We start from the raw sequence: 27385 nt of genomic DNA on the forward strand, positions 1-27385 counted from the left end.
ATTGTGGAAATGTCAAAACGGGTGGCATTTTTGCAAGCCACATCCAGGGAATCAGTGGAAACCTTCCTCAATTTCATTAATCTTCATGTAAGTATTGCAAATTTAAGATAGACATAAAGGCCGTCTGGCTAGTTTGTGGATATTTGCAACACTTCATTCACTGGTCATGGTCATGCTACAAAGCTTTATTATGAAAATATAATCTAAGCATCTCTTGTTCCTATTAGTGTATTGTGGTAAAATGTGCTGCATGCATAATATCTTAAAACATTGGTCTGGTTGTTGGATAATGTTAAAACATCTCTAACATTGTAAATGAATATATTTATAATATTAGTGTTCCCTTGCTTATTTAGATTGTTTTGCCCCTTTAAAAAATTAAAGAAGTAAAACTCACATTTTATCCACCTCTATCCTTGTCAGTCCAGCCAGTCCTTTTCATTAATGTATTTGCTTTGTATTACAGAAAAGTCCCTCTGATCCTTTTAATTTGGACGAACTACTTCAGGAGTTGCCAAGGAAACAGAAGGAGGAACTATGGGAGAAGCTCAAGATTCTGTTGACAGAGACCCTAGTGGCCCACCCGTTGGAAGAATGGCAAAAGTTAGATGCTGACAGTGATGATGACATGGAAGTGGAGTGTCCATCAGATCTGGTAACGTAACTCTACCATCTGCACTGCAACTATTTGAGCTCTACTTTATCTGTATCACAGTGTTCATTGTTGCTTCCTATAATGTTAATGTATCATACTTGCCATATAAACAAACAATCATGAATATAAAAACAAAAGAAATAAAAGGGGAAAAGGGTGTTGCTGGAAGCAAGCATTCAAACTTCGCAATGATATAATATAAAGTTTTGCATAAAGCAGGCTAATGCTTGACATTGCAAAATCTGTAATTGATACTGTTTTCCAAACACGTTTTATATGAAGTTTTAATTTTACAGTTTATTTGAAGTTCGAGGTGGACGAGACCAAAAATTGAAATAGCCACAATATTTTTCTCTTCTGTATTTTAAAATCTTACGAACCTTATAGATTTGATGGTGTTGACTAGTCTACCCTGCACTCTACCAATCAGACAGATAGAGACGCTCCATTTTTAAATGCCTTTTTTTTTAAAGGGAAGGGTCTTGTTTAAAAATGCATAATAAACTAAAAAACAATTCTATTTTTTCAAAAATTTCATAATTCCCTAAAATACTACTTCCAACACTGGGCTATTTATGTGCAAACTTATATTCTGCACATGCAGACTCCAAGCACCATGGCCACTTTAAATCACTAAAGTAGTTTTGGTGTTAAGACTGATCCTTTTGATTTTTTTTTTCCATGTAAAAATAAACAATACTGTTAATATACTGTGTTTTTCTTTGTAGAAACACACCCTATCTATCCTTTACGGTGTGACAGTTGTTGCAACAAAGTCTGTATCTGTTGTAGATGAAGATGTAAGCTATGGGGCGCTTCTGGAATGTGCAGCTATTCTGAATGGTATGATTTAAGGTTTTACTTTTATAGATGTGTTGATATGTTTAGTTTATGCCTCCTATACGGCAATTGTATTAAGGAGAAACTGTCATAACATTTTATTAATATTTAAAGATTAATTGTGTTTATAACTTTGTTATGAATACAGGTAAGTACATTCCCCCCTTTGGTACTTACTCTTATTGTTTCTCAATGTAATGGACCCTCAACATTTATACTAGAATAGACATGCTTCTCACTACCGCCCAATCCTCCTGTGAAATCCACAAACTGGATGACTTTTATCAAGTCAAATGTATGCTAAATTAAATTATTGAATCATCTCTTTGCCGGAAGAAAGGCGTGGGGATTGCAGTGCTTATTAATCGCAAGACTACAGGACCAGACCCTATGCCCCAAAATCACATATTTCACAAAATTATTTGTTGTCCTGGGTTTCGTTTGATTAGTGTGATCTGCATACAGAGCTCTTGCAAATCTTGAGTAGATCTTTTTATGTAACCCAAGGGATCCTCACAAGCTTGTTTTCCTGTCTCATAAACCTATATCTATCTGTTAAAAAAAAAAAAAAAAAAAAAAAAATATTTTAAAAACATTTAGAGAATCTTGGAAAATATTTCTGGTTCAGCTTCTTCCTCTTTGAATATTATTGCAAATGTGCAGGAACGTTATTTGAGGTTTTATAGTAAGCTTAGAAAATTGGGCGATTATATTGATATTTTGTTTTGGTGTAGGTATAATACATGCTGTCCCCCAATCTGAAAATGTGTGCCTTGCTATTCAACATCTTTGCGAAGCTTGGTGGCAGAAAGGGTTAGAGGGTAAAGAAGAATTTGGGAAAACAGCTTTTATTTTTCATCTGAGTAAATCACTTGAAGAAAAGGGCTTGGTAAGTGTTTTGTTGCATTTTTTTTATTATAAACCCAAACTCATTGTGCTTATCCAGTGATTAATTTACTGTTGGTAAAGGTGCTTCAAGATCAGCTTTTTAAAATGTATTTATTTTCTCTAGAATATTGTTTGAGATATATACTGGCAAATCGTGCATCAATGACTACATTTTGCAAAAGTCATGGCTTGTTTAAATGTGTCCGATTGAAAAGGTCTCTCAAAGCACCATATCCACTACATTTCATTGTAGTGATTATGGTGCTAATAGTCTGGACACTGTTTCCTGATTTTCTCTCAAACTGTTCAGAATTGGTTTCACGAAAACCTGAACTCTGTAAACTGCATTAAAGGGACACTATAGTCACCAGAATGACCACAGCTTAAAGGAACACTATAGTCACCTAAACAACTTTAGCTTACAAACTTTAATTACAGTGATTTTCGTATTGTAAGTAAATTCTTTCTTTTTTTTTTTTTTTTTTGGCTGTGTGTGTGTGTGTGTGTGTGTATATATTGCTTTTTTTAAATTTTTTATTAATATTAGCTTTACAGATTGCACATGTTTATTATGCTCCTGTGCCAGTTAGTTTTGCTTGATTTATGGTAGGTGTTTGTCATTTTGTAATTTTTTTTTTCAATATCTTGTTTACAAGGTTGCCAATATTGTTCGTTTGTGGAACCTACACCCCTGTCTTCTCAGTTTTGATTACAACTCTGCGGAGAGCAATGAAGTGAAGGAATTACTACTGCTATGTGCCAGAAGCGTAAAGTTCATTAAAAATGAAGAGGTAATGTATTTTCTGGGCTGCAGGTACCTCTCAGAGCCCAAATGGGAGCAATTCTTAAATGTGAAGCAAAAATTGCTCTCTAATACTTCTAGATAGGAAACCATTCATTTTAGCTGCTTAGTTCTTTACCACACAGTGAATAGTGATCGCGTGAGATCTGCATCCTGCATGGTCAGACACATAGTTCTGTTGCTTATTGGAAAATGTCTCATGCACACAGGAAAAATGTTTTCTTCCTCCATTTAAATGTGTTAGGTTGTCCTTTGTGTAGACATGACGGTGCAAGTGTGCGTTTTTATCCAAATTTCAGAAAGGAGCAAGGCTTTATATGCAGTTTTTCCTTTTGTTGGAATGTTTAGTAATGCCTTAAAAGTGTAGAAGACTTAATCATTCCTACAGTTGTTTGCTTTTGATTACTCCATGGCAGTCTGTTGCTGTCATTAAAGGAACACTATAGGGTCAGGAACACACATGTATTCCTGACACTATAGTATTAAAACCACCATCTGCCCCCTCTCCTCCCTAAATATAGTAAACCCTTACTTGTATTGAAGTGTGAAACTTCTGCCTGTGAACTGCCTCTGACGTCATCGGAAGTGGTGGTCTGAGCCAATCACAATGCCTTCCCATAGGATTGGCTGAGACTGTCAAGGAGATTAGGGGCAGAGCCAGCACAAGTTAAACACAGCCCTGGCCAATCAGCATCTCCTTATAGAGATGAATTGAATCAATGAATCTCTATGAGGAAAGTTCAGTGTCTGCATGCAGAGGGAGGAGATACTGAATGTTTAGATGCATTTTAGGCAGCCATGACCCAGGAAGGATATGTAACAGCTATCTGAGGAGTAGCCAGTGAAGTTATCACTAGGCTGTAATGTAAACACTGCAATTTCTCTGAAAAGACCGTGTTTACTGCAAAAAGCCTGAAGGTAGTGATTCTACTCACCAGAACAAATTCAATAAGCTGTAGTTGTTTTGGTGACTATAGTGTCCCTTTAACCCCTTAAGGACCAAACGTCTGGAATAAAAGGGAATCATGACATGTCACACATGTCATGTGTCCTTAAGGGGTTAAAGGCAACGTGCAATGCACCTGGATGTAAATGATTTTGCCTACCTTGCACAGTAATTATCTTAATGTGATCTTGTGTGGTTGAGTTAACATTCAGGTAAATATACATTCATTGTGTACTGTATGCTGGCAAAATCACCTGCAACCATGTATTAAAATCTGTTCTTACCTGACCCAATATGACATCTGTAAAGGCATGGTGCGTCCCAGTCGCAAAATGAAGGGCGGCTTCCGATTTAACATTTTTAGAATGTGTTTGCAGCTGCTCTAAAACTTTACTTTTATAGTCTTTCATTGCTCTGACAACAGTATAGCTGTAAAGCCCAAGAATGTCAGAATATAAATTTGAATATGTACATTAATAGTAATTTGGCTAGCATACTGGGGGTTAATCACTGAACTGATTCGAAAGCCAAATTACTAGTTTCTGTTGGAGTACGTTTCTGGATTGGATGTTTTTTTTTTGTTTTTATACATTTTGTGACTCTTGCTTTCATTTCAATTAAAATCATTGTTTAGTTCATAAGCCTGTACACATTTATTTTATTTTTACATGGAATCGTATTAATCCTTGCAGGTGTAATTAAAAAGGTGCTGTCACTTCTGAGATTTTACTACCACCAAATCACTGACTAAGTTTGCTATTGGATGTTACTCGTTTTTGACCAGATTTCTTTTTATGTTAATTTAAATTCTGTGCACACCAGGTAATACATGCAAATTTGTTAAACCGTGCAGTGCCATATGCACATTGCATGCACTTGTTCAGAATTTCTACATGGTTGACTGTGCTTAAGGCATCATACTGCAGTTTTGTCCAAGTGACAATTCTTCTTTAGTTATTCTCCAAAAGGACCATAAGGTTAAATTGCTGCATACCCAATAATTGCTTGAAAAGGGACATATTATAAAAAAAGAACCACAGAACAGGCAGGAATAGTATTACTTTATAAAGAGGAAAAAAATTACTCCCCTGGTTTAATGACAAAAAATTATATATATATATATATATATATATATATATATATATATATATATATATATATATATATATATTGTATATCTCTATCTATATATCTTTTTATTTGTAATTTGTTTTGTCTTTAAATAGGGCAGGAGATTTATAACCTTTCTGTTTAGCTGGGATGCCAAATTCGTCAAAGTGATCCATGCACGTATTAAAGGTTTTCTGCAATTTCTCCAAAAGTGAGTTATTACTAATTATCTTCCTGAAATAAAGGTTAATTGTGTGTGTGTGTTCATTCATTATAGGACAAACTGCAGCCTTGGAGAATTTCTTTCTGATTTTAGTCAACTAAATATGAGAAACCCAGTGCGATTGAACAGTTGTGTGGCCAATTCTGTGTACTTATGTTTCTCCTTTTAGATTAGAGGCAGTGCACTACAGCTGGGATATTCTCTAATCTGGAGGGAAGGCAGGCAGACACCTACAAAATAAAAACATTATAGGGTCCTCCCTCTAGCTCCTCCTCCAGCTGGTATAACAAGTCACACGATCCTGAGATTCCCAGTTCCTTGCCTGCCTTTGGCAGGTAAGGTGGCAGCACTTTTTGGAGGCATGGTGAGGCGGCCGCGGAGGGCTCTGCCTCGGGTATCTGTTTGTGGAGAGATTCAGTAAGACTGTTGCCTCTTCCCCTTGTTTTTTTATTGGTGGCACGCATGCCGGGGGTGCCTGTACCCTTCATATGCCGCCTTTCTTCTCAACCTGTGACGTTTCTGAGAGTCCGTGTTCCAACATTGAAATTGGACCTTTTATTTAAATTAAATGTCTGATATGCCCTGTTATAGTGTCCTTTTTAGCTTGAAAAGTTTTCTCATCTTGTTTCTGCACATAAAACACATCTATTAAATTACTCCAAAACAAAATGAATAAAAATGGACAACTAGTGAATAGTACACATTTGTGTCAAGCAACAGCTGTACTGATGATCTGTCTGCATTTTATTATAGATCCTTAATGAAGAACATTGCAGAAATATATTTCCGAGCTTGGAAGAAAGCATCTGGGGATTTCTTAAAGGTACATGCATGTCAATTTTACCTGAGCTTGCATTAATATAAAACCTACTAAATTTCTAAAGATAAGTTGCTAGTTTTTGAGATTTAAAAGTGATCTTAAAAGTCCAAGTGTAAGCTTTTTTTATTTTTAAATATAAATGCTATTTTCTCCTATTGCTACTGATACATTGGCTGCCTGCCCATCTGTCTAGCGGTGTCTGAGATGACCTTGCTGCAGTGCCCATTTTGATTTATAATTCTATATGTTTGTGTGTAATAAAACATTTTGTGTTTGTACACGCTGGCTTGCAGTGGTGAGTAACATTTCAGGACATAGTACTATCGGACTTTTAAGCTGTGAAAACTGGCACTTTGCCTTCAACTTTTAATACCTTGGTGCTTTCCAGCATTGGAAAATGACGTAAAGAATTGGCACACACTCACGATTTTGTGATCCTGGTCAGAAATGTAAATTTCACTTTTTGACACTAAAGAATGATAAACCTTGATACAAAGTCCTTTGAGTGCGCCAAGTCATGTTTTATATAAATGTGTGTGTTTTTTTTGTTTTTGTTTTAACAATCCCATCCCCTATGCAGCAAACATTAAGTACCAAATTGGATAGCAGCAATACATTCAAAGTATTTTATTTGGTTTTTTGACTCAACCTTTTTCTCTCATTTTTCAGACTATAGAAAATGACTGTATTCAGGATTTCATGCATCACGGTGTTCACCTGCCAAAGAGATCTCCTGTTTATTGCAGAGTGCGCGAGGTGTGTTCAAATCTTATACTGCTTTGTTTTCCTTTAATTTTTATAATCTACAATTTGCATGTAAAACTTATGTCTTTATGGGACTCCTACACTCAAAACATCATATCTTTTGTTTGAAAGTTTTGTTTTGTTTTACGGGACAAAGATTATTCCATTGAATTAAACAGATGAGTTATAAAGCACTTCTGCTGCAAATCTCAGGGTTTGGGTCCCCTTGAACCACGTGGACAGGTGTGTCCCAGCTTCTGTATAGCTCGATTGAAGACCTAGTGGCTGGTCACTAAATGACTTTTAAATAAAGGCATGACAAATTAAAAAGTAGTTGTTTTTAGTGGTTAAAAGGGTTGTCCTGTTTTGTTTTATGTTTATCCCTGTATACCTATATATATATTTCATATCCTATGAAAGTCCATGTTAATCTGCTTATTTGTGTGCGCTCGATAGTAAACATATGGGCCCTTCATAAAATAATGAGAAGATTGCTTTTGTGCAGGGTCCTATCTATTCTATACCATTTTGTTTTGCTTCTGTCTAGGTGCTCGCCTACTTTCACCAGAATAAATTGCGGCAAGGAGTAGATGAAATGCTCTGCAGACTTTACCAGCCAATTCTATGGAGAGGTATAAAGGTAATGTTTATGTGTATGTTGAGCTTCCAAACATAAATCCATTTTAGTTTTAGAGGTGTTGCTATCATTCTAATGGTGTTACATTTTATTTATTTATTTTTTTTTTATCCACAATTGAGTTAAAACAAAAATGAAATAAATCTGTTCTATGTATTCAATTTACTAAACCCAGTTTGTCACCAGCTGGAATCTTGCTATAATCTCTCTTGCGTTACGGATATATCACTTTAGTCGTTTTGTTCTTTTTAAGTCGTTATAAACATAGATCTGACCAATGCTAAAAATACATTCAATTCCATCTATACATTGTGCTAACGAATTGCCAGCATATAGATTGGAAAAAAAGTTTAACCATAATTCCTTCCTCCTCCAGGTAACCAGTTCTATGTTATAAGTAAGAAGAAGTGAGCGCCTTAAATCCTAATGAATGATTACGTTGTTTTTTTTGTTGTGTGTTTTTTGTTTTTGTTTTACTGAAACGTTGCTTTTATTAGCAGCGTTAAAGTGAAATGCGATCTCTTTAGTGGCAACGCAGGTAATGTGTTTTTCTGTTTCTTTCTAATAGGCCATAAATTCAGAAGTCAGGGCAAATTCTGCAGTGTTGTTCGTAGAAGTATTTCCATTTCGTTATCCCGGCCTAAATCACGAGGATATGGACAATGAAATACAGAAACAGTTTGATGAACTTTTTGTGAGTAATAACACATGCCTGCCAACATTGAGGGTAGGGGGGTGTAAAAGGATGAAACCACACAAAAAAAAGGGGGGATTGTAGGCTTGACTTGTGTACCTTGGTCGGCCCCACTTAAGACTGCACATGTGCAAAGCGTACTTGTATGGATTCTACTTTACGCAGCTTGAAAATGTCTAATGCTGTCCCACACTGCTCTCTGGTGCCCTTGATGCAGAATATCAGAAAGCAGTGTGGGACATGACCCAGAAATTCGAATAATCCAACGGAATCTGGGACTGTTGTTCAGAATGGTCATGTAATATTTTTTAGGGAAAAAACCCTTCTGTTTGCCTCCGTATCAATGTAACTGACCATTAATTGGAAGCTTTTAACTTCTCTATTCTTATCCTATAAACTCCAGTTTTATAGTCTATATCCACACACACACACACACACGACAGTTCTAAGCCACTCTCAAGGTGAAATGTGGGTACAGACCTTGTTATGGTGGACTTTTTAACAGGATATTCTCTCTTAATCAAAAACTGTATCTTACACATAACTACTCGCCTTCAATGTCTTTTTTTTTTTCTTTTTCTTTTTCTTTTTTTTCTTGAACACAAAAATACCAAAATGCCACAGTACAAATCCAATAAAGTGCTAATCTGGTAGAACAAAAAAATCAACACATGGTGCAAATACTGTTTCAAGTGGCACACTTGTACGGTATGTGTTTGTTACATGTAGTGCCCCTTCTATCCACAGTATTACATTTTGAAGTTGTCTAACTATATATTTTAGAGCCTTCTAGAGGACCCTCATCCAATTGTACGTTCTGCTGGAGTCTTGGGTGTCTGTAAAATATCAGCAAAGTATTGGGAGATGATGCCTGTAGCAATCCTGACTGATCTCTTGAAAAAAATACTTTGTGATTTGGCCTGTGATACAAGTTCAGCTGATGTCCGCTGCTCTGTGTTTAAGGTAAGGAGTGTACATAAAGTATTAAATCAAGAATGTTAAAGGACCACTATAGGCACCCAGACCACTTCAGCTCAATAAAGTGGTATAGGTGCCAGGTCCCGCTAGTTTTCAGAGAAACTGCAATGTTTACACTGCAGCACTAGAGGCCGCTTTTCCTCGATTCTCAGTGAGTAAATCGCAGTTATCTGACACTGGACGGCCTCGCGGAGTCAAGTGTCAAAAAGATCCCCATAGGAAAGCATTGAGTAATGCTTTCCTATGGGCAGGTTTGAATGCGAGCGCGCGCCCCTCTGGCTGCCCATTCGCCTCCACTCGGGAACTGACGTCGATGGAGGAGAGGTCACCAGTGCCGAGGGAGCCCGGCGCTGGATTAAGGTAAGCAAATAAATGGTTAACCATTTATTTGCCGCGGATCGGGGCCCTAGTCACCTAAATGGTGACTAGGGCTCTAGCGTTAGGAATACAAATATGTATTCCTAACGCTATAGTGTTCCTTTAAGAATATCTACTCTTTAAATGCTTGGAAGACATCAAAATACTAATGATTGTGGGGAACACATGAGCCCCTATTCCCTCAGCAGTAAATAATTATGCATCTTTTTTTTTTTTCGTTTCGTTTTGTCTTTTTTTATATATATATATATATATATATATATATTTATATAATAGAATTCTTAACCAAAATCTAGCTATATGTTTAAAGGGACTCTCCATTGCCAGGAAAACAATCAGGTTTCCTGGCACTGCAGGTCCCCTCTCCCTCCCACCATCCATCCCTGGTTGCTGAAGGGGCGAGAACCCCTTCAGTGACTTACCTGAGACCCTCGGCAGTGGTTTTCGGGTCGCCGCTGCTCCTCCCCTTCATCACATCAGCCGGCGGGGGAGGCTGATCCCGCCTGCCGGCTGAGGAGACCTAATGCTTTTCAGTGCTTTGCTATGGGGAATTGAGTGACGCTGGAGGTCCTCACGCAGCGTAAGAATGCTCTAGCACAGAAAACCTGTGCTATGAAGCAGGAAGTGCCCTCTAGTGGCTGTCTAGTAGACAACCAATAGAATTCTATTATATAAATATATATAAAAAAAGACAAAACAAAACAAGATTTCATATCCTATGCACATGCTCCAGATGCATAATTATTTGCTGCTGAGGAAATAGGGGCTATCTAGTAGACCGCCACTAGAGGAGGAGTTAACCCTGCAAGGTAATTATTGCAGTTTATGAAAACTGAAATAATTACAATTGCAGGGTTAAAGGGTAGTGGGAGTTGGCACCCAGACCACTCCAATGGGCAGAAGTGGTCTGGGTGCCTACAGTGTCCCTTTAATGTTTTCCAAATAGTAATTTATTAAACCGTACTTTGTGGATATTTGATAAAAGAATTGCAAATTCTTGCCCAAGCAGGAAATGTAAATGTATCACAGCACCTTTAAATTTTTTCCAAGTTAGGGAAAACAAAATCCTGATTTTTCTTGTCAATTTTCCTCAATTTTGCCAAAGTAAGTTTAAATGTGTATTGTTTAATGAATCTGTCCAGCCAACAGTAAACTTACACACAGGCTGACAAAAAGCAAAGGAGGCTTCTTTAATGGAAGGTTATTTTACTTTAGCTTGGAAGAGACCATTAGAGGTTATGGCCCCTTATAGAAAACATAACAGATCACTTCGTAGTGGAATATAAAGTTGTTTGTGTAGTTTCTAGCAATTCAATTAGCACCATTCATGTGAAAGCTGTATAAAAGTGCTACCTTGTCATGCTTGCTCCAGATTTTAATACCAGTGACCACTCCATATCTTCAGAGTTGTATTTTAATGTATTTATTCCTGTGTTTTATATAGATAATACATTTCTGCACTTATGAAGCACCGTGTTCAGATAACATGCACTGGTTGCTATGGCACGTAATAATCCTTTAATTCTGCACTGGCTGTTAATAGGTACTGCTTATATAATGTTAATATCTTCATTTTAATATGAACAGTGTTTGCCGATAATATTAGAAAACTCTTTAAGTCACCCATTACTGGAGAAGTTGTTGCCGGCTGTGAGGTTGAGTCTTCATGATAATTCGGAGAAAGTCCGCGTGGCCTTTGTGAACATGCTGTTGAAAATCAAAGCTGTTCGAGCTGCTAAGGTATAGTGATGTCAATTTATTATTACATTTCATTTACTAAAGCCTGGACTCGAGCATGTTTTGTATACAATGTCCCTCTGTTCTTTCTTATTTCTCGCCATGTCTGTTGAAATCTCAGAATATATGCAAAATGTCTATTATGATTTCCTTTTTAGTTCTGGAACATTTGCCCCATGGACCACCTTTTGGCTCGCCTCGAAGTAGATTCACGGCCTGTTTCCCGACGGATTGTAAATCTTCTGTTTAACTCCTTTTTTCCGGTCAATCAAGATGAAGAGCTTTGGTGTGAGCGATGTGTCTCCCTGGTACAAATGAACCCAGCGGCATCACGGAAATTCTATCAGTACGCCCATGAACACACCGCAGCTACCAATATTGGTAAGCCGTGAAAGCACTATTTTCAAACAAAACAGCAAAAATATAAGAACATTTAATATACAAGCCTATAACTGGTCATTGATTCTTTCTCTTTCCAGCAAAATTAATGTTTACCATACGGCGGTGTTTAAATGGATGTATTCAGCGTGCTGACCAAGATGAAGATGATGAAGACTGTGGCGAACAAGAGAGTGAAAAGGAGAATAAGAGTGTATGTATTCCCAGCTTGCTAACTTCCTGCTTGCTACATTTTGAGGTGGAAGAGCAAATGGTTGAATCGGCACTTAAATAGAATTGCAACAAATGGTAAAACAACAAATATTATTGGTTGCCACGGAAACAAGTGCAAGAAACTGCTCAGTGTGCACAAATTAGAGAAACATAACCAAAAATGCTTATTCACAGTCACTGTAATGATTGTGTTTACACTTTACTCCAGCATTTGGAATTATGTAGCAAACAATATAAACCAGTGCCATTTTACTATACAAAAGTTTTCTGTTGTCTCGGCTACCACGAAATCCACACAGATGCTTCCAACTGGATAATTGGGGTGGCAATTCCAACTTCTGGATGCAATGACACCATGGTAGTAAAGAATGCTTTAACGTCAAATTGTCTACTTTAATGCTCCCTCCTTAATCTTGATAGGAGTGCAGCATTGGGAGGAGAGGGAGAATTCAATTAACTTTTTTTTTTGTATAAAACTGGTGTTGTGTGTTAATGATTGTCTGAGAAAGTGTTGTGAGGTATATGTATTTTTAGTGTAAGTCTGAATGGCTAATTAGGTCTTTGTGAATGAGTAGGTGTGTGTGTGTGTGTGTCTTATGGGTGTACAATGAGATTATGAATAGAATGCTATGTGCATGAGAGTGTGGCTTGTTAGCGATGATTGTGAGCACATTTGTGTGAAATTTGTCAAGCTAACTGGGTACGCGAATTTCATCAGTCACACAATAAATATTAAACCTCATATTTTACATATGTGTCACATCAATTAGGTACTCGCATCCATCACCCCAAGCACATAGACATGCACATCTAGCAACCACAGACACATGGCCCAAAGAAACCAATATGCCTAAGATGTCTAAAGAATACAACTTTGAATAAAAAAGAATAACCAAATAGAAATTTGGTTAAGCCGTATCCTATTACGGAAGAGTGCTTGGTTGCATTGTTGTCTAAAGTGGAAAATACTGGGATCTATCTGCATCATATCATTTGTGTGAAGACCACGAGAAGATGATGACCTGCAAAGCGGCCAGAAAGGACATGGTTTAACAGGCAGGTGGCCTGTATTCTTTGCACTCTGTGTCCTGCATTAGTTTGTGCTGCCCATTTCGGTAACATGGACAATACAGGATTGCGCAATGTTCAATCGAGTGCCACTTTTTAACATAATCAATGGAGTTTGTAGCAAAGGACCATTTCACAAAAATGGTTTATATCGAATATACACGGTTTTCAAAACTTCTGATCATTATCATTGTGTTTTCAGGTATTGGACAATGTTTTATCCACAGAGGACTCTTCGTCTGTTGCCAGCTTGTTGGAAATTATTGTAATTCTGTGGAGGAGCATTCGAAAAACACTTGACGATAATAAAGAAGCTAAAGAATATACCATTACTAAATTTGCTAAGGTGCTACCTCAATATTTTCGGACTTTTAAGGTAAACTTATGTAGCAGTAAAAAGGCTTTAAACAAAACTCAACCTTTCAGTCTAAATGGGGAAAAAAAAGTTGGCAATGAAATACTAGCATGCCCTTAGGAGAGTGATGGTTGCCAAGCTTCAGCTGATAAACTGATATATAAACGAACATAAAAGTAAATGTTATAACAATATACATTGTACACATACTAACCAGCAGGCTAACAAACAACTCGGAGGTAAAAGGTTCTGCGTTAACATCCCTTCCCCTGGGTTTAACTACATTTGTCTTTTTATTTATTTAATATGGTTTCCATTTGACTTTGGATCCCTTATGGTGTCTTGGGTGGGTGGGTGTGTGTGTCGGGACAAACATGATGGTCAAATCATTTGCTGATCTCTCTGTCTCCTAAATTCAACCCCACCTGCAGACTTTGTATCTGTTTTATACATGCTATTGATGCTGACTTTCTTTTGATTTTAGGATGAGCGATGTGTTGCTCCATTGGTTATAATGGCTTCCTTTATGCCTGCAGAAGCTGTCCCAACATTCAGGTATCTACCTTTTTAATTTTTTTCCCCTCTCTCTTCTGGATTAGAGAAGCAAATCGTATTCCTATTCACTTGGCCTTTCTAGCTTTTTAGCTCAAAGTTTCACATAGATATTTATGATATTTTATCTTCTCCCCATTCATTCAGAAAAAGCAGTCTGTCAAAGTTCCATGAATCCTTAAAAATGTACATTGAAATAGTCCTTTAATTCCTCTTTCGTTATTTTTAAACATCACATTGTGTGTCACATCATGGTTTATGACTTAATGCTTGCATAAAATAGGGTAATATTTATCCAAGTGGAAGACCATTTGTATCAACACCTGAGCTACTTGTATTCAGGGTTCTGGATAAAGTTTGCTGCTTTGGACAAAGTTGCCTATCCCTATATTAGGGATCGACGATTATCGGTTTTACCGATATAATCGGCCGATATTCGGTATTTTCGGCAATATCGGTATCGGCCAATAGGGATACCGATATTGCCGATAATACCTCCCAGGACCGCCAGGCTCATTACAAGCCCGGCGGTCCTGGGGGGGGCGGGCAGCAAGCATTTACTCACCTTCCAGCTCCCCAGTGTAAATCTCGCGAGACCTGCGGCCAGCTCTGACGGCCACGGTTCTCGCGAGATTTACACTGGGGAGCTGGAGGAGCTGCTGGGAGGTGAGTAAACGCTTGCTGCCCACCCCACCCCCCCCCCCCCTCTCCCCTCCCGCTCCCCTCCCCCAGCTAAGCCAATGCCACTGGACCACCAGGGATTAACATATCCCCCCTCCCTGGCAAGGCAACAAGCAGGGAGGGGGGACAACAAAAAATAAATAATAATAATTAAATATATATATATATATATATATATATATATATATATATATAAAAAATAAAAAAAAGTTTTTTAATAAAAATGCCCCCTCACACATACACTATTATTATACACATACACAAACACACTGTGTATATAATGCAGTGTGTTTGTATAGCGTGTGTGTATATATAATGCAGTGTGTTTGTATAGTGTGTATATAATGCACACTACACAAACACACTGTATTATATACACACACACACACTATACAAACACACACTGCATTATATACACACACTATACAACCACACACACTCTGCATTATATAAACACACTACATTCACTATACACACAACACAAATACACACACTCTGCATTCCTTATATGCACACACTACACAAACACACACACTTTGCATTTAGTATATACAGCATTCACTTTACACACACTGCATTCACTTTACGCACATTACCCACACACTACACAAACACGCTGCTTTCATTATATACACACTAGACAAATACACACTGCATCCACTACACAAACACACACTGCATCCACACCACTCACACTACACAAACACACACTGCATCCACTACACGTGGCATGTATATTTTGTGCATTTACCTTTAGAAATTGTTTTTTATTTTCCAAAATGGTAAATGTACAGAATATCGGCAAATTATATCGGCTATCGGCCTGAAAGTTCACAGAATATCGGTATCGGCTCTAAAAAATCAATATCGGTCGATCCCTACCCTATATATGATGGACTGCTGTAATGCAATCCTTTCAGCCCGACTGTGTTGAAAAGTAACAGGGTTCTCTAAGCCTGTGAATGCAATAGTTACTCGAAAGATAAACTGTGCTAAAATAAACGTTTTAATGTTTTAGGTTAATACATTACTTTCCAAAGTTGTAATAGCCATAGCCCCCTTAGTACATAACATATCGTGGGGGAGTTGTTGTCCTGGTTAATTGTCCTTCTTTGCTAGTGAGCTGCTTTATTTTTTTGAGTATTCTACTGACCACAATTGGTCATTCTATGTGGAACAATGACAGTAGCCTGATACGCACTGCTTCAGTTCATTAGAGACCAGATGAAGAGGGAATAAACTCAAAATATAGTTAGACTTACTCATGGCTAATCTTGCAAAGTAGCAAATAGTGATATATGCTACTTTATATCTTAGGTTATGTTTTCCTCATGTTTCACTTTAACATTTCTATATGTGTAATCATACTTTAAATCTTGAGTTTAGGGGAGTTGTTTTTTTGTTTGTTTTTTAACTACGCTACTAGACTTTTCAACTGTATTAAAACAAAGTTTCTCCGCTTTTAGCCATTCTGTTTTGTCAAAATTGAGAAAGCTGGAGTGTGGTGTGGATGAAAAGAGATTTTCCTCTCTTATTGACTGCCTGTGCCGCTGGAACAGAGTTTGGGATGTACTGGAACTGATAACTGAATGGCTTTCGGAGTCATTACCAGAAAAAAAGGTGACCCTTCTACTTCCACCCCATTATTATCATGGTCCCATTAAAATGTCCTACAAATAATTAGTACCATTACTCTTTTGTTTGTTCCTCTTCAGAGTAGAAAGCATTCTGGACGTCAAGTGCGTATCCTAGAAACCAGCGAGCCTAAGCCGACACTGGCCCTTGATTATCTTGAGTATATTGTGAAGAACTCAGTGAATCGTGAATACCTCTTATCTCTTCAAAAAACTAAACTGAGTCAGCTTTTAAAAGTCTTGGGACTTGTCAAAGTACGTTTTTCTGAAGCAGAATCTATTTTCATTACTAGTTACAGACTTGTAGCCTGTTGCTCTCTGATTTTATTTTTATTAATAAATAGTTTTATTTTATTTTTTTATGAATCCCATCTTGACTTTACGATTTTATTTAAAACGTGGCAGAATGATTGGCTGTTGATGCACTACTTAATCTTTTCTGCACTTTATATTATACTCCTTTGCTGACATGGGAGGTTATGAAACCTGTAGATGAGATGTCTAAACACTCAAATTCTCTACATTCTCAATTGGCCAAACCATACCCCTATGCTGTTGTACCTTTGTCCACAGGGTTCAGTGCAGTGCGCTGAAGAACATTTAAGGGCACTGAAATTAATAGGTTTGCATATCCGTTTCTAAGAGGTCCTCTTATGCTGGGATGAAATGAAGTTCTGAAACATATGTACACTACCCCCAGTTTCATGTATATCAAATGAGCTAAAAAGATGCGTTCTCTTTACTCACTCTTATTCTATATCTTTTAGGAAGTGCTATGTTCATTTGTGAAGCCATCTCAAACAGTAACACACAAAATCGATGAAGCTGCAGCTCTGAGGATCTTCAGCCTATACTGTAGACTTAGTGTTCATCTCCAACACAAGGTAAACCAATAGAATTGTGTACTATGTTCCTTTAGTATGTTTTATATAACATTCCAGATAGACCTCTTAAAAAATATAGTCACTAGAATAATGTGACTTTATGGTTAAACCTGCTGCTTTGATGCCCCACGCAAATTCAACAAAATGTTCTAAAAACTTTGTTCCCAAAATCAGATTTTATTTTATTTATTTTTTAAATTCTTTATTTTTATTGTGCAAGTAGGTACATAATGTTGTCAATGTTGTCAAACAGCGTCAATATGGATACGTACAGATTTAACATTAGCATGACTGTTTGCACATTTTGTAGATTTAACATTAACAAGTAAAATTAAATACAGGCTTTACACACCTGACAAGTTACTGCTTTGTACTTTAGGTCGTTTTTGTTGCAAAATCAATGCTTTTTATTTTTCTATTTTGTGCTCGCTTAGACTAGCTGAAACATAAGGCTATGCTTAGTCTGGCCATAGCATATATGTTAAGCGTGAGGTGGCAGACATAGACCAGAGAATGCATATAATTAGGCAAAACATTAGAGAATAAAGCCAGAACAACATATTACTTAGCCCCCCCAAGCCTGCCCGTCTCCAGTGCCTGATTAGTTAAAGGGCAGTTGATAATTAGATGGCATTGTCACCCCTGCTGATGTAGTAATAGTAAGTGCAGTTGATCTGGACGTGAAATAAAAGTCTCTAGTACCAAGACAAGTACTCGGCAGGTGTTTGAGTCAGAGGTGATAGTCAGGCACCATGCTAGAGACAAAGTCCCGTTCTCCCTTCATCTGATGCCATGCATGGGCAGAGCAAGGTTTCCGGGTTGGTGGACTCCTCGTTAGGCTGGCAGGGTACCTTGGTTCCATGGGTGTTGCAGCTGGAGCCCCTCTGGATCTTCCCGGACCAACCCTCCTCGCTTGTTGTGAGCCTGAGCTGCGATGTAGCTGCGAGGACTGCATGCAATGTTTCCATGCTGTACCCGGCATGTCTCGCCGGACTTGCTTTGCGGGCTGTCGTCGAGGTGGATGGCGTTGATGGTGCATAGCTTGCCATTGCTGCCATCTAGTAAGGTAGGCCTTGGGGGTCTCGTGCCGCCTATTCTCCACTCTCTTGAGCTTTCCGCGGGGGGGGGGAGGGCTGCGATGACCCGTCCCACGGGGGAGGGGGGAGGGGGGGGAAACCGGCAAGCCTCTCAAAAAGCTGGTGTGTGGTAGTTGGGGAGGGAGGCAGGGCGGCGGCCGTCCACCCCGCTCTCCTCCCTAGTAGGCCGCAGCTCCCGAAGCCCTGTGCCTCCCCCCCCCCCCCTCAGGGGACCCAAAGCTCCCGATCTCGGGGTCCACCGCCTCTTCCACCACCGTGTGGATATCTTGTGGGCTCATGTCGAGTACCAGGGCTGCGAAGTTTGGCTTAACAGGCCAGATTTCTCCAGAGCCTTTCCTGCATGCGACCGGTCAGCATGGCGGTCCGGCCCCACCCCCCAAAATTTTATTTTATGGTACAGTTTATGTAAAAATAAGTTTCTTGATTATTTAATATTCATATGTTGGATTACATATAGAAATGTCCATAAGTTCAGCCATATTGGTCATTGGTCTCATGCTTGAAATGTCTATGCAGCTCCCTTAGAAAGCTGCATAGACCCTATGGTTGTCAAAGGGAACCTATAGTCCTGAAAATAACAATACTTTTTATGGGACTATGGGTTCTCTATCGATATGTGCACTGTCCATTACCCTTTTGTTAGTACAAATGTAAAGTTCACTGACCTTGTTCGCAGCCTTGAGGCTACTCTGATTCCAAAGATGTCCGCCTGCCTGCGGACATCTTCTTTCATCTTGACCAGCCCAATGCTTCTCCTAGAGAGAAGCATTGGATTGGAGATACGTATGCGTGGCCAATCTCCACACTCGTCCAATAAAATGCTGCTATGATCAGTATTTGATTGCAGGACCAAGTTTAACTCTATTCTAGAGAAGGAATCGCCTGTAGTGACTGTCTTCCACAAAACTGCACCCAGACCAATTAATTTGCTTTTATGTGGCCTGGGTGACTTAGTGGCCTGTAAATGTTTGGAACTGGAGATGACACAGATTTTACCCCCAGATGGTTCAGAGCTGTGTTACTGAGCAAGACATACCCTTTAAACCAATTGTCCCTTAAACTACATATAAAATTCTTTACCCTGTTCATTTTGCTGGATGTTTGCATGAAAGCAGAGCATTTGGTTACTGATGGTCTTGATTTGTCATGTCTTCATTTTCAGCTCCTTGAGTAGTTTTCCCCAATAATGTTCTCTATCTTCTCTATAATGGAAAATAAATTCATACCTACACTCTCTCTTTTAGTATTTTCAAAACTGATGCATCTAGTCTGATATGATATTGGCCTATGACAAGATATTGTGTTTTTCCTGATTAGTCTGTTTACCAGCAGTTTAACTCCGAAGGAAGCACATATCTGTCTGTCCTGGAAGATACCGGAGAATGGATCCACACCAATATTCTCACAAACCTTGAAAGTAATCCGAATGCTTCAGAGGAGGAAATCCGTATTTCCCAGGAAGTACTTAAGGTTCGAAATTATAGTAAAAGTGTAAATAATTACATTTTTCACCATGTTCTAGTGATTTTTTTTTTTCTTACGTTTGTTTTTTTTTTTTTTGCTTTGTGTACTCTGACTTTTTTAGTGCTATAGACATAAGGTTAAATAGTGATACTTAATACATATGTTTTATTTCCTGACATTAGGTTTATCTGACTGTTTGTAAAGATGTACTAATGGTCGGCCTTGGTGATTCAGAGTTTAAGGCACAACTTCTAGAAATAATAATGTTAATGCTACAAACAGGTATGTATTCATCCTTTCATAATACATCAAAACTGCACCGTACTCTGTCCTTAATAGTATACATAAATAAACTTATTTTTAGAACTAAATTTCTTACATTCCCCGCTTTCAAAGGATCCTCCGAATTAAGCACTCAAACCCTGCCATACTGCCTAGCATCACAGCTAATAACTTCGAGATGTGGTAAAGTTAGTGTCACTCTAATGACTGACTTCTCTTCCAAAAGCCCCAATTATACCTTAGATCTAACTTTAATTGACGATAATGATGTTTTCCCTTTGAAAAATCACTTTTGCATGTGGTCTAGAACAGTGTTCCCCAACCCAGTCCTCGTGGACCACCAACCGTGCAGGATTTATGTATTTCCCTGTTTTATTCCAATGGAGATACTGACAACCTGTACTGTTGCTGGTCCATGAGGACTGAGTTGGGGAACACTGGTCTAGATCAATGTGTGTCAGAGCTCTTGTTTGATGTTCTGGATTGGGGTGAGAGGTTGCAGCTGAAGACTTTGCAAAATTGCTATTGTTTGTTCATCCAAATCAAATTCCTTTTAATCCACACCGAATGTGTTATTTGTGCTGGATTTACCTGTGGCGTCTTATTCAATGAACGATTAATTTGGCTGTGGATTAAAAGGAATGTGATGTGGATAACTGACTGAAGCTAATTTATGCCCAAGTCTCGTACATACTACACTTGCCAAATAGTGGGAACTGTGGAAAGAGGAAGCAAGAAAAGTTAGTAAACGGAGGAGGATTCACATCTTTTATTTAAAAACTTAGTTTTTACACCTATAAATACTTGACTGCAGTGTTTTTAAAGGACCACTCCTGTCACTGCATTGCAATAAATGTATGGTGTGAGGTGGTCCAAAGCTCCATCTCCATCCAAGACCGCACGTAATCACTCTGCCCCTTCACTTCCTCTAAAGGTTTGAGGAAATTAGGAAGCCTTGGAACATGTGCCTCTTATAGGCTGAGTGCATCAGCCGATACTCTCAGCCTATCAGGAGCTCCCCGTTTAGAGAAGTGGGTGGAAAGAGTGCCTGTATGTGAATGTGGAGCTGCTGATAGGCTGAGAGCAATCGCTAGGTAATGTGGTACGGTACTCTACATAGGCATGCCAGTACATATTTTTGTTTTGGGAAAATGTGTGATTAGACCTAAAATTTACACCGTGGTTGTCTCTGGTGTGTAATCTAACGCCAGCTAGGTTTATTATGCTAAAGAAATTGGAATTAAACTTGGTGTAGCTATAGTAATATAATGGTTTATTTTTATTTTAGACAAGTTCCCTGATTGCGTGCCGATGCAGCTCTCCTTGATCAAAGAAACTACTGAAGTGTGTCTGGCTCACATTATGAGCGAGAAGAATGAGAACATTAACCAAATCCTGGACGCAGTGCAGAATGTGTTCCATAAAGTGTTGGAGACTATAGCTCGCAGACTTAAGAAACAACAAGAGGAAATTCTCCAGGTAGCCAAGTACTAAGGATAAGACACACTCAGTGGTCACATTTATAGATACTCCTGTCTAGTATTGGCTTTTGCACTAGACTTATTTATAGGCACTAGCTGCTGTAAGCATTTGCAGACACATGGAGTAATCTGAAATCACTGTCTGAGATGGGGCCTGCTTTGAGATATGGCACGTTAAATGGCAATTTAAGGTTTGTTTGTTTTTTGTAAACCTGAGGGTAAGGAGAAATAACAATGCTAGATACACTTTGGCATTCTAATAATACTTTTATGTCAAAGGAATACTTTAGACAAGTGGTTTCCAAACCAGTCCTAAAGGCACCCCCACCAGTCCAGGATTTAGGGATCACACAGTTGTGTCTAAGGTGCTTTTAGAAAGAAAAGAAAAAACACCTTACACACAACTTGGTAATACCTAAATCCTGACTGGTCGGGGTGCCTTGAGGACTGGTCTGGGAACCACTGCTTTAGACATCTTCACTACGCTCATCATAAACAATTTCATTTATTAACCTCTTAAAGACACAGCTTCAGTGTGTGTCCCCTCAAACTTACCTTTCTGCTATTGTTTCCTCTCTCAGATTCTGTTTGTTTGTTCATTTCTGATCTATTTCTCTTTACAATATAAGTCAAAGTAGGGGACTATTGGTGTATTTTTCCTACACTTGCCAATCTTGACAAAGGGTGAAGCTTAAGATTAATCTAATTTTTCTCTCTGTTGACCTTTTTCATTTGTAGCTGATTCGGTCTATTCAAGCTCCTCTTGGTGAATTCATAAACTGTGTTCAGTGCTGGCACATGGCTTGTCCAGAGCTTCATCGTGGGATCCTCTCCACCATAATGGCTGCAGTTGTTGTTGAAATAAGTCATCGTTTGCGCAAGGTAAGTTGCTTTTGTCCCTCCTCCACAATCTGTAGTTTAATGGCTAGAGCTGGTCACAGTTATTAACTTAAACCGTTATTAGTTTTAAACTAGAAAAATGTTAATGTATGCATCTGGATGTTCCCACAGTGTGCTGTGATTTTGCTAATCCAATATGTGGCTTATTGCTATTACTGACCTGGGGAAGACCTTCAGGAACAGGTTTCTGGATGGACAAGCACCCTTAAAGGGACACACTAAACACCTAAAGCATTTTAACTTGCTGTGAAGAATGTGTCTTTTTGTAAAAGGGGGAGTGGGAGGGCTTAACTCAATGGCAGCAATTGCTCACAGCACGTGTCTGTGATTAGACAATCAAACATTCTGGACTGGGTTAGAAGGGGGAGGGCTAGGCTGCAGCACTGCACCGCAGCTTTTTCCAGCTGTTTTTAGATCTACCCCCAATAAAAAAAGGCAGCAATGAATGCATTCATTGGGGATATATCTATTAAAATGCAAAAAATATACCAATTGGCGTGTTCTATTTTAATAAGATTGCTTCTTGTTTCAGGTCACAGATCTAAGTGAGCTTACTGCACCCGATACCATTTCAGACCTTCCTCCTCTGTCAAGGTGTTTAATGTCTGTTATGGTTAAATCCCACAGACTTTTAAAGTAAGTCTTCCATTTACCAGGTATAACCATATTTAGATATACCATACTAATGATTTGTCTGCCATATGAATCCCATATTAATCTGGCTGAATCGGGCAGATCCTCCACCATTTAAATCGTCACACAAATGTGTATGTGTCCTTGTTTATTGGATACAGATGTTCTCACAATATATTTACTAAAGTGAGGATTTTAGGGAATTCTAAATAATTTCTATTCTTAGACCAAAATAGGCAAACGGGAAGTCATTATGGCCTTAAATCTGGAATTCCTGGCAATTTCCACTTTAGTAAATAACCCTCAATGTTAATATGTAGAGAAACGCCATGTAATAAATAGGAGCTAAATTTGGTGTATGTTGAAGTCGGCTTCTCTATTAACTTTTGTTTTCAGAAGAATTTGCCAAAATAATGCAATCTCCTGTTGAACTAGACATAATTTTGAATGGTTTAGGATTACAGTAATTAAAGTTTACCTACTGATGGTGAGGCACGTATTCGCTTGCTCTTTTTACATATACCATTTTAATTTTTTTCTTTTCTCTAGTTCATTTTTAGGATCATTAACAGATTGCGTTGTATCAGAGGAAGTTGAAGGAGTTTTAGGCTTGTCTGCCTCATTATACATTGCTTTTGTAAGCCGAAAAGGTAATATGATTAGTTTCTGTTTATATCATTGTGTTTTGGTTGGTAGTGTAGTCTTTAATCATGTGTGTAGAGAAATTATGCAATAGTATGGTTGGAAATTAGAAACAATCTTACAAAGGTCAGGAATGGACTGTACAAGGAGTGGAATATAGAAATCTATATAAAGGTGTCTGGATGGTGGATTAAAATAAAATTGATGCTTTGTCTAAAACGATGCACATGCTGCTGGTATCTGGAATCCAGCTGTCCTGTGATAACTGCTGCTAACCATTCCAGATGCTTGTGAACTAAATTTGTCAGGAAGCACAGCTAGCATCATGAAGACTGATTGACCATCAAGAATAACATTTAATTCACAAACCTCTGGTTTTCCTAGGTGTGACCCTCATTGTACCATGAGACTATTCACCTTTTGGGCATTGGTCTTCTTGAATTCTCCATTAATTTCTCCATGTGAACACTGTAAAACACGTTTGCATTTAAGTGAATATATGTGATAGCCTTGCTCATTTATGCCAATATATAATCAGTAAAGCAAAACCTGCATGTGGAAATGTTGATGGTTTTTACCAGGCACACACGTTCCCTCTGATAATCCAGTCACTGCCTTGTTTGCTTCCATATTCCCATTTTACAATTTAATACTGATGATTTGACTAATAAAAAACAAAAAAAAGCTTACAGTGCTTTAGTTAAACAAACTGCTTCCAGATTAAGTTTCCTGTGTCTATACATTATATTTATTTACATTATATAACTTATGTTCATAATAAATACTTTAAGGGGACAGTCTATAAATGTAAACCCAATGTAATAATATTATAATTCTAGTATTCTAGATAATGCATTTTAAAATGGTTTGCTTGGAGGCTCTCCCTTCTCTCCAACTCTGCCCCGATCTATTCGTCAAGTGTCTGATTTATGTATGCGTTGTATGCTGTTCATTTTTACATGTATGATGTCACACGTGCACACACCCTCCCTGCCTGGAGTGATATGTTTAAATGAAAGCTATGATAACAGTTCTATTTGTGTTCAAATAGGTAATAGAATACCACCGGCAGTTAAAGATCTAGCTTCGGCAATCTATAGAAAACTGAAAAACTTTGGTGAAGTCACAATGGACGATGCTGAAAGCAAAGAAAGGTAAAAGGATCAGTGATTAGCAGTTTGCTGTTTAAAGTGTTCCTATCATGATACACACCACTTACGTGTGTTTTAAAACATATTTTGTTTTTCTTATTTCTTTATCCCTACCTTTTAACATAATTCAGGATCCATCAGCCATATACATACACCTTGGGTAGACAGTGTTTGAAAACTAGCAGTCTGATTCACTATAGAGAATGTTGGTTTTCCAACACTTTCTGACCTAAGCTTCATGTATGTAATATTTTCTTTCGAAACTTGATGAAAGGATTATTATACTAAAAATAATACTTTTAAGGTTTCAGTTGTCCTTTAAGTGTTTTTACAATTCATCTATGCATTGTGCTAGCTGAAATTTTTTATTTAAAGCTCTTTAAAGTCTTGGTACTTCTCCTACCTGTCAATCAATCCACACCACTGGATCTGTATTTAGAGGGCGAAATTGGTAGTTGTTTGGAGAAGCTTTCTTGCAAGTTTTGGACAAGCCTGGTCTCCTTTTAAGAAGAAATTTCCATTGAGTTCCCATTTGGGAAGCAGAGCCAGCTGCCATTAAGGGGAAGCATGCTATTGGCCCCTTTATTCAGCGTCCATCATTGACTCATAGCATCAGGGGTGGCATTACAGTGCCCGCATAGAGCATAGATGCTCCTGGTCTTTGCCAAATGTAAATATATGATTTTTGTCTACCCCCAAATTCACAAATAGCCCTAAGTAGGAGTTGGGCAACTATAGGCCAGTAAGCCTTACTTCAGTAGTGGGGAAAGTAATGGAAACCATGTTAAAGGATTGAACATCTAAAATCACATGGATTTTAAGATCAGAGACCACATGGGTTTACTTCAGGGAGATCATGCCAAACTAATCATATGTTTTTTTTTGATTGGGTAACTAAAATAATCAGGGTGGTGCATTGCTTACCTAGATTTAAGTAAGGCTTTGACACTTGCACATAGAAGGCTCATCAATAAACTGCAATCTTTGAGTTTGGATTCCAATATTGTTGAATGGGTAAGGCAGTGGCTGAGTGACAGGCAACAGTCACTGAAGTATATTTGAAGCATGGGCTTGTTACCAGTGGGGTACCTCATGCATCTGTACTTGGACCCATTCTCTTTAATATGTTTGTTAGTGATATTTTAGAAGGTCTTGATGGTAAGGTGTCTTTTTGCTGATGATACTAAGATATGTAACAGGGTTGATGTTCCAGGAGGGATAAGCCAACTGGCAAATGAATTAGGTAAACTAGAACAATGGTCAGAGCTGTGGCAGCTGACATTCAATGTGGATAAGTGCAAGATAATGCATCTTGGTCATAAAATCCCAAGGGCAGAGTAAAGCACATATCCACCATCTTCTTTAAAGTGCTCCGTCACTCTGCAGCTAAATCTTGAAACACTCAGGCTGTGGCTAGTTGAAAAGTTGTGAAGTTTCACACTGCAGGACTGCAGCTCTGACTCTGAGGACTGATTTTATTCTGATGTCCGTTTAAGTTGCTATGGAGATGGGAGTGCTCCTTTAACCTAATGTGGCCCACCTATACGTTGTTTCTAACTTTGTATTTTGGTCTCCAAATCGATTTTCTGAATCATCGCAATAGAAATATATTGTATATCAGACTTTGGTCTTTGATATGCTATTGAATTATTAGCTATTTGCAAGTCGAAAGGCAGATTGTATGCCAAGTAGGATTTGAAGCCCATTGTTAAGATTGCATGTGTAATGTCCCTCTGTTCTGTTCTATTTGTAATCCTTTTTTCCATGTCATTACAGAGCCGTGTATGAATTGTCAATGAAGATTTTAGATGAATTACAGATCCAGTAAACTCAAGGCACTGGCTTCCGACTTTTTTTTTTTTTTTTTTAATGTATATATTTATTGAGTTATTAAATATAAGCTACTTGCATTTAATATTTTTACATTACTATCGAGAAAAGACTGCTAAAAAACAAAATAATAATGCATTTTCAATCTATTTCCCATTCATATAAATATTTTTATACATTTTTTTTTTTTTTTTGCTACATGTGTAAACCAGTTTCTACTAATTTGGCTAACTGTGCAAACGTTACACATTTTTTGTAATTGTATTTTATATATAGGTATAATATGTTTTTTGCTTTCTTTAAATAAAAAAGAAAAGGGAAACTTTTTCTCTTCTTTAAACAGAATTATTTTTTTTTTTTTTAACGTATGTAAAATCATAGGGTCTGTTTTGCTCTTTTCTGTAAATACTTTATTTTATTTTATTTTTTTTAATATTACACCTCTCTTCTTTGTGTCCAAATGCATCATTACATTTCCATTTTGAGGTCATCAGAGCTTTTGAACTATATCTCCTCTTCCAGCAGTAGGAGGGATAATTTAATGGGCAGACATAATCAGACCAAAATGATTGTTTTTCTGTAAACAAAATGTTTGACAAAATTATTTAAACATTGCTTTGTTACATGGCAGCACGTCCCGAACAGACTTATTAAACACATTAAAATT

At 37.9% G+C, this 27385-nt stretch overlaps 1 protein-coding gene across 1 annotated transcript; it reads left to right on the forward strand.

The window, feature by feature from the left end:
* NCAPG2 (non-SMC condensin II complex subunit G2) lies at window positions 1–26867 on the forward strand. Its single transcript, XM_063450804.1, has 27 exons — window positions 1–87; window positions 467–655; window positions 1384–1498; window positions 2230–2384; window positions 3040–3174; window positions 5358–5452; window positions 6218–6287; window positions 6954–7040; window positions 7576–7668; window positions 8234–8359; window positions 9143–9322; window positions 11303–11455; window positions 11611–11833; window positions 11932–12044; window positions 13335–13508; window positions 13972–14042; window positions 16187–16340; window positions 16436–16609; window positions 17122–17238; window positions 19668–19805; window positions 19982–20081; window positions 21370–21560; window positions 22301–22444; window positions 22995–23098; window positions 23645–23745; window positions 24789–24891; window positions 26665–26867. The coding sequence occupies exons 1-27, from the start codon at window positions 10–12 to the stop codon at window positions 26714–26716; spliced, it is 3435 nt and encodes a 1144-aa protein (XP_063306874.1). The 5' UTR covers window positions 1–9; the 3' UTR covers window positions 26717–26867.
* The last annotated feature ends 518 nt before the right edge of the window (window positions 26868–27385 follow it).

This window comes from Pelobates fuscus, chromosome 4 (assembly GCF_036172605.1).
Source record: "Pelobates fuscus isolate aPelFus1 chromosome 4, aPelFus1.pri, whole genome shotgun sequence".
In the NCBI taxonomy this organism is placed as follows: Eukaryota; Metazoa; Chordata; class Amphibia; order Anura; family Pelobatidae; genus Pelobates; species Pelobates fuscus.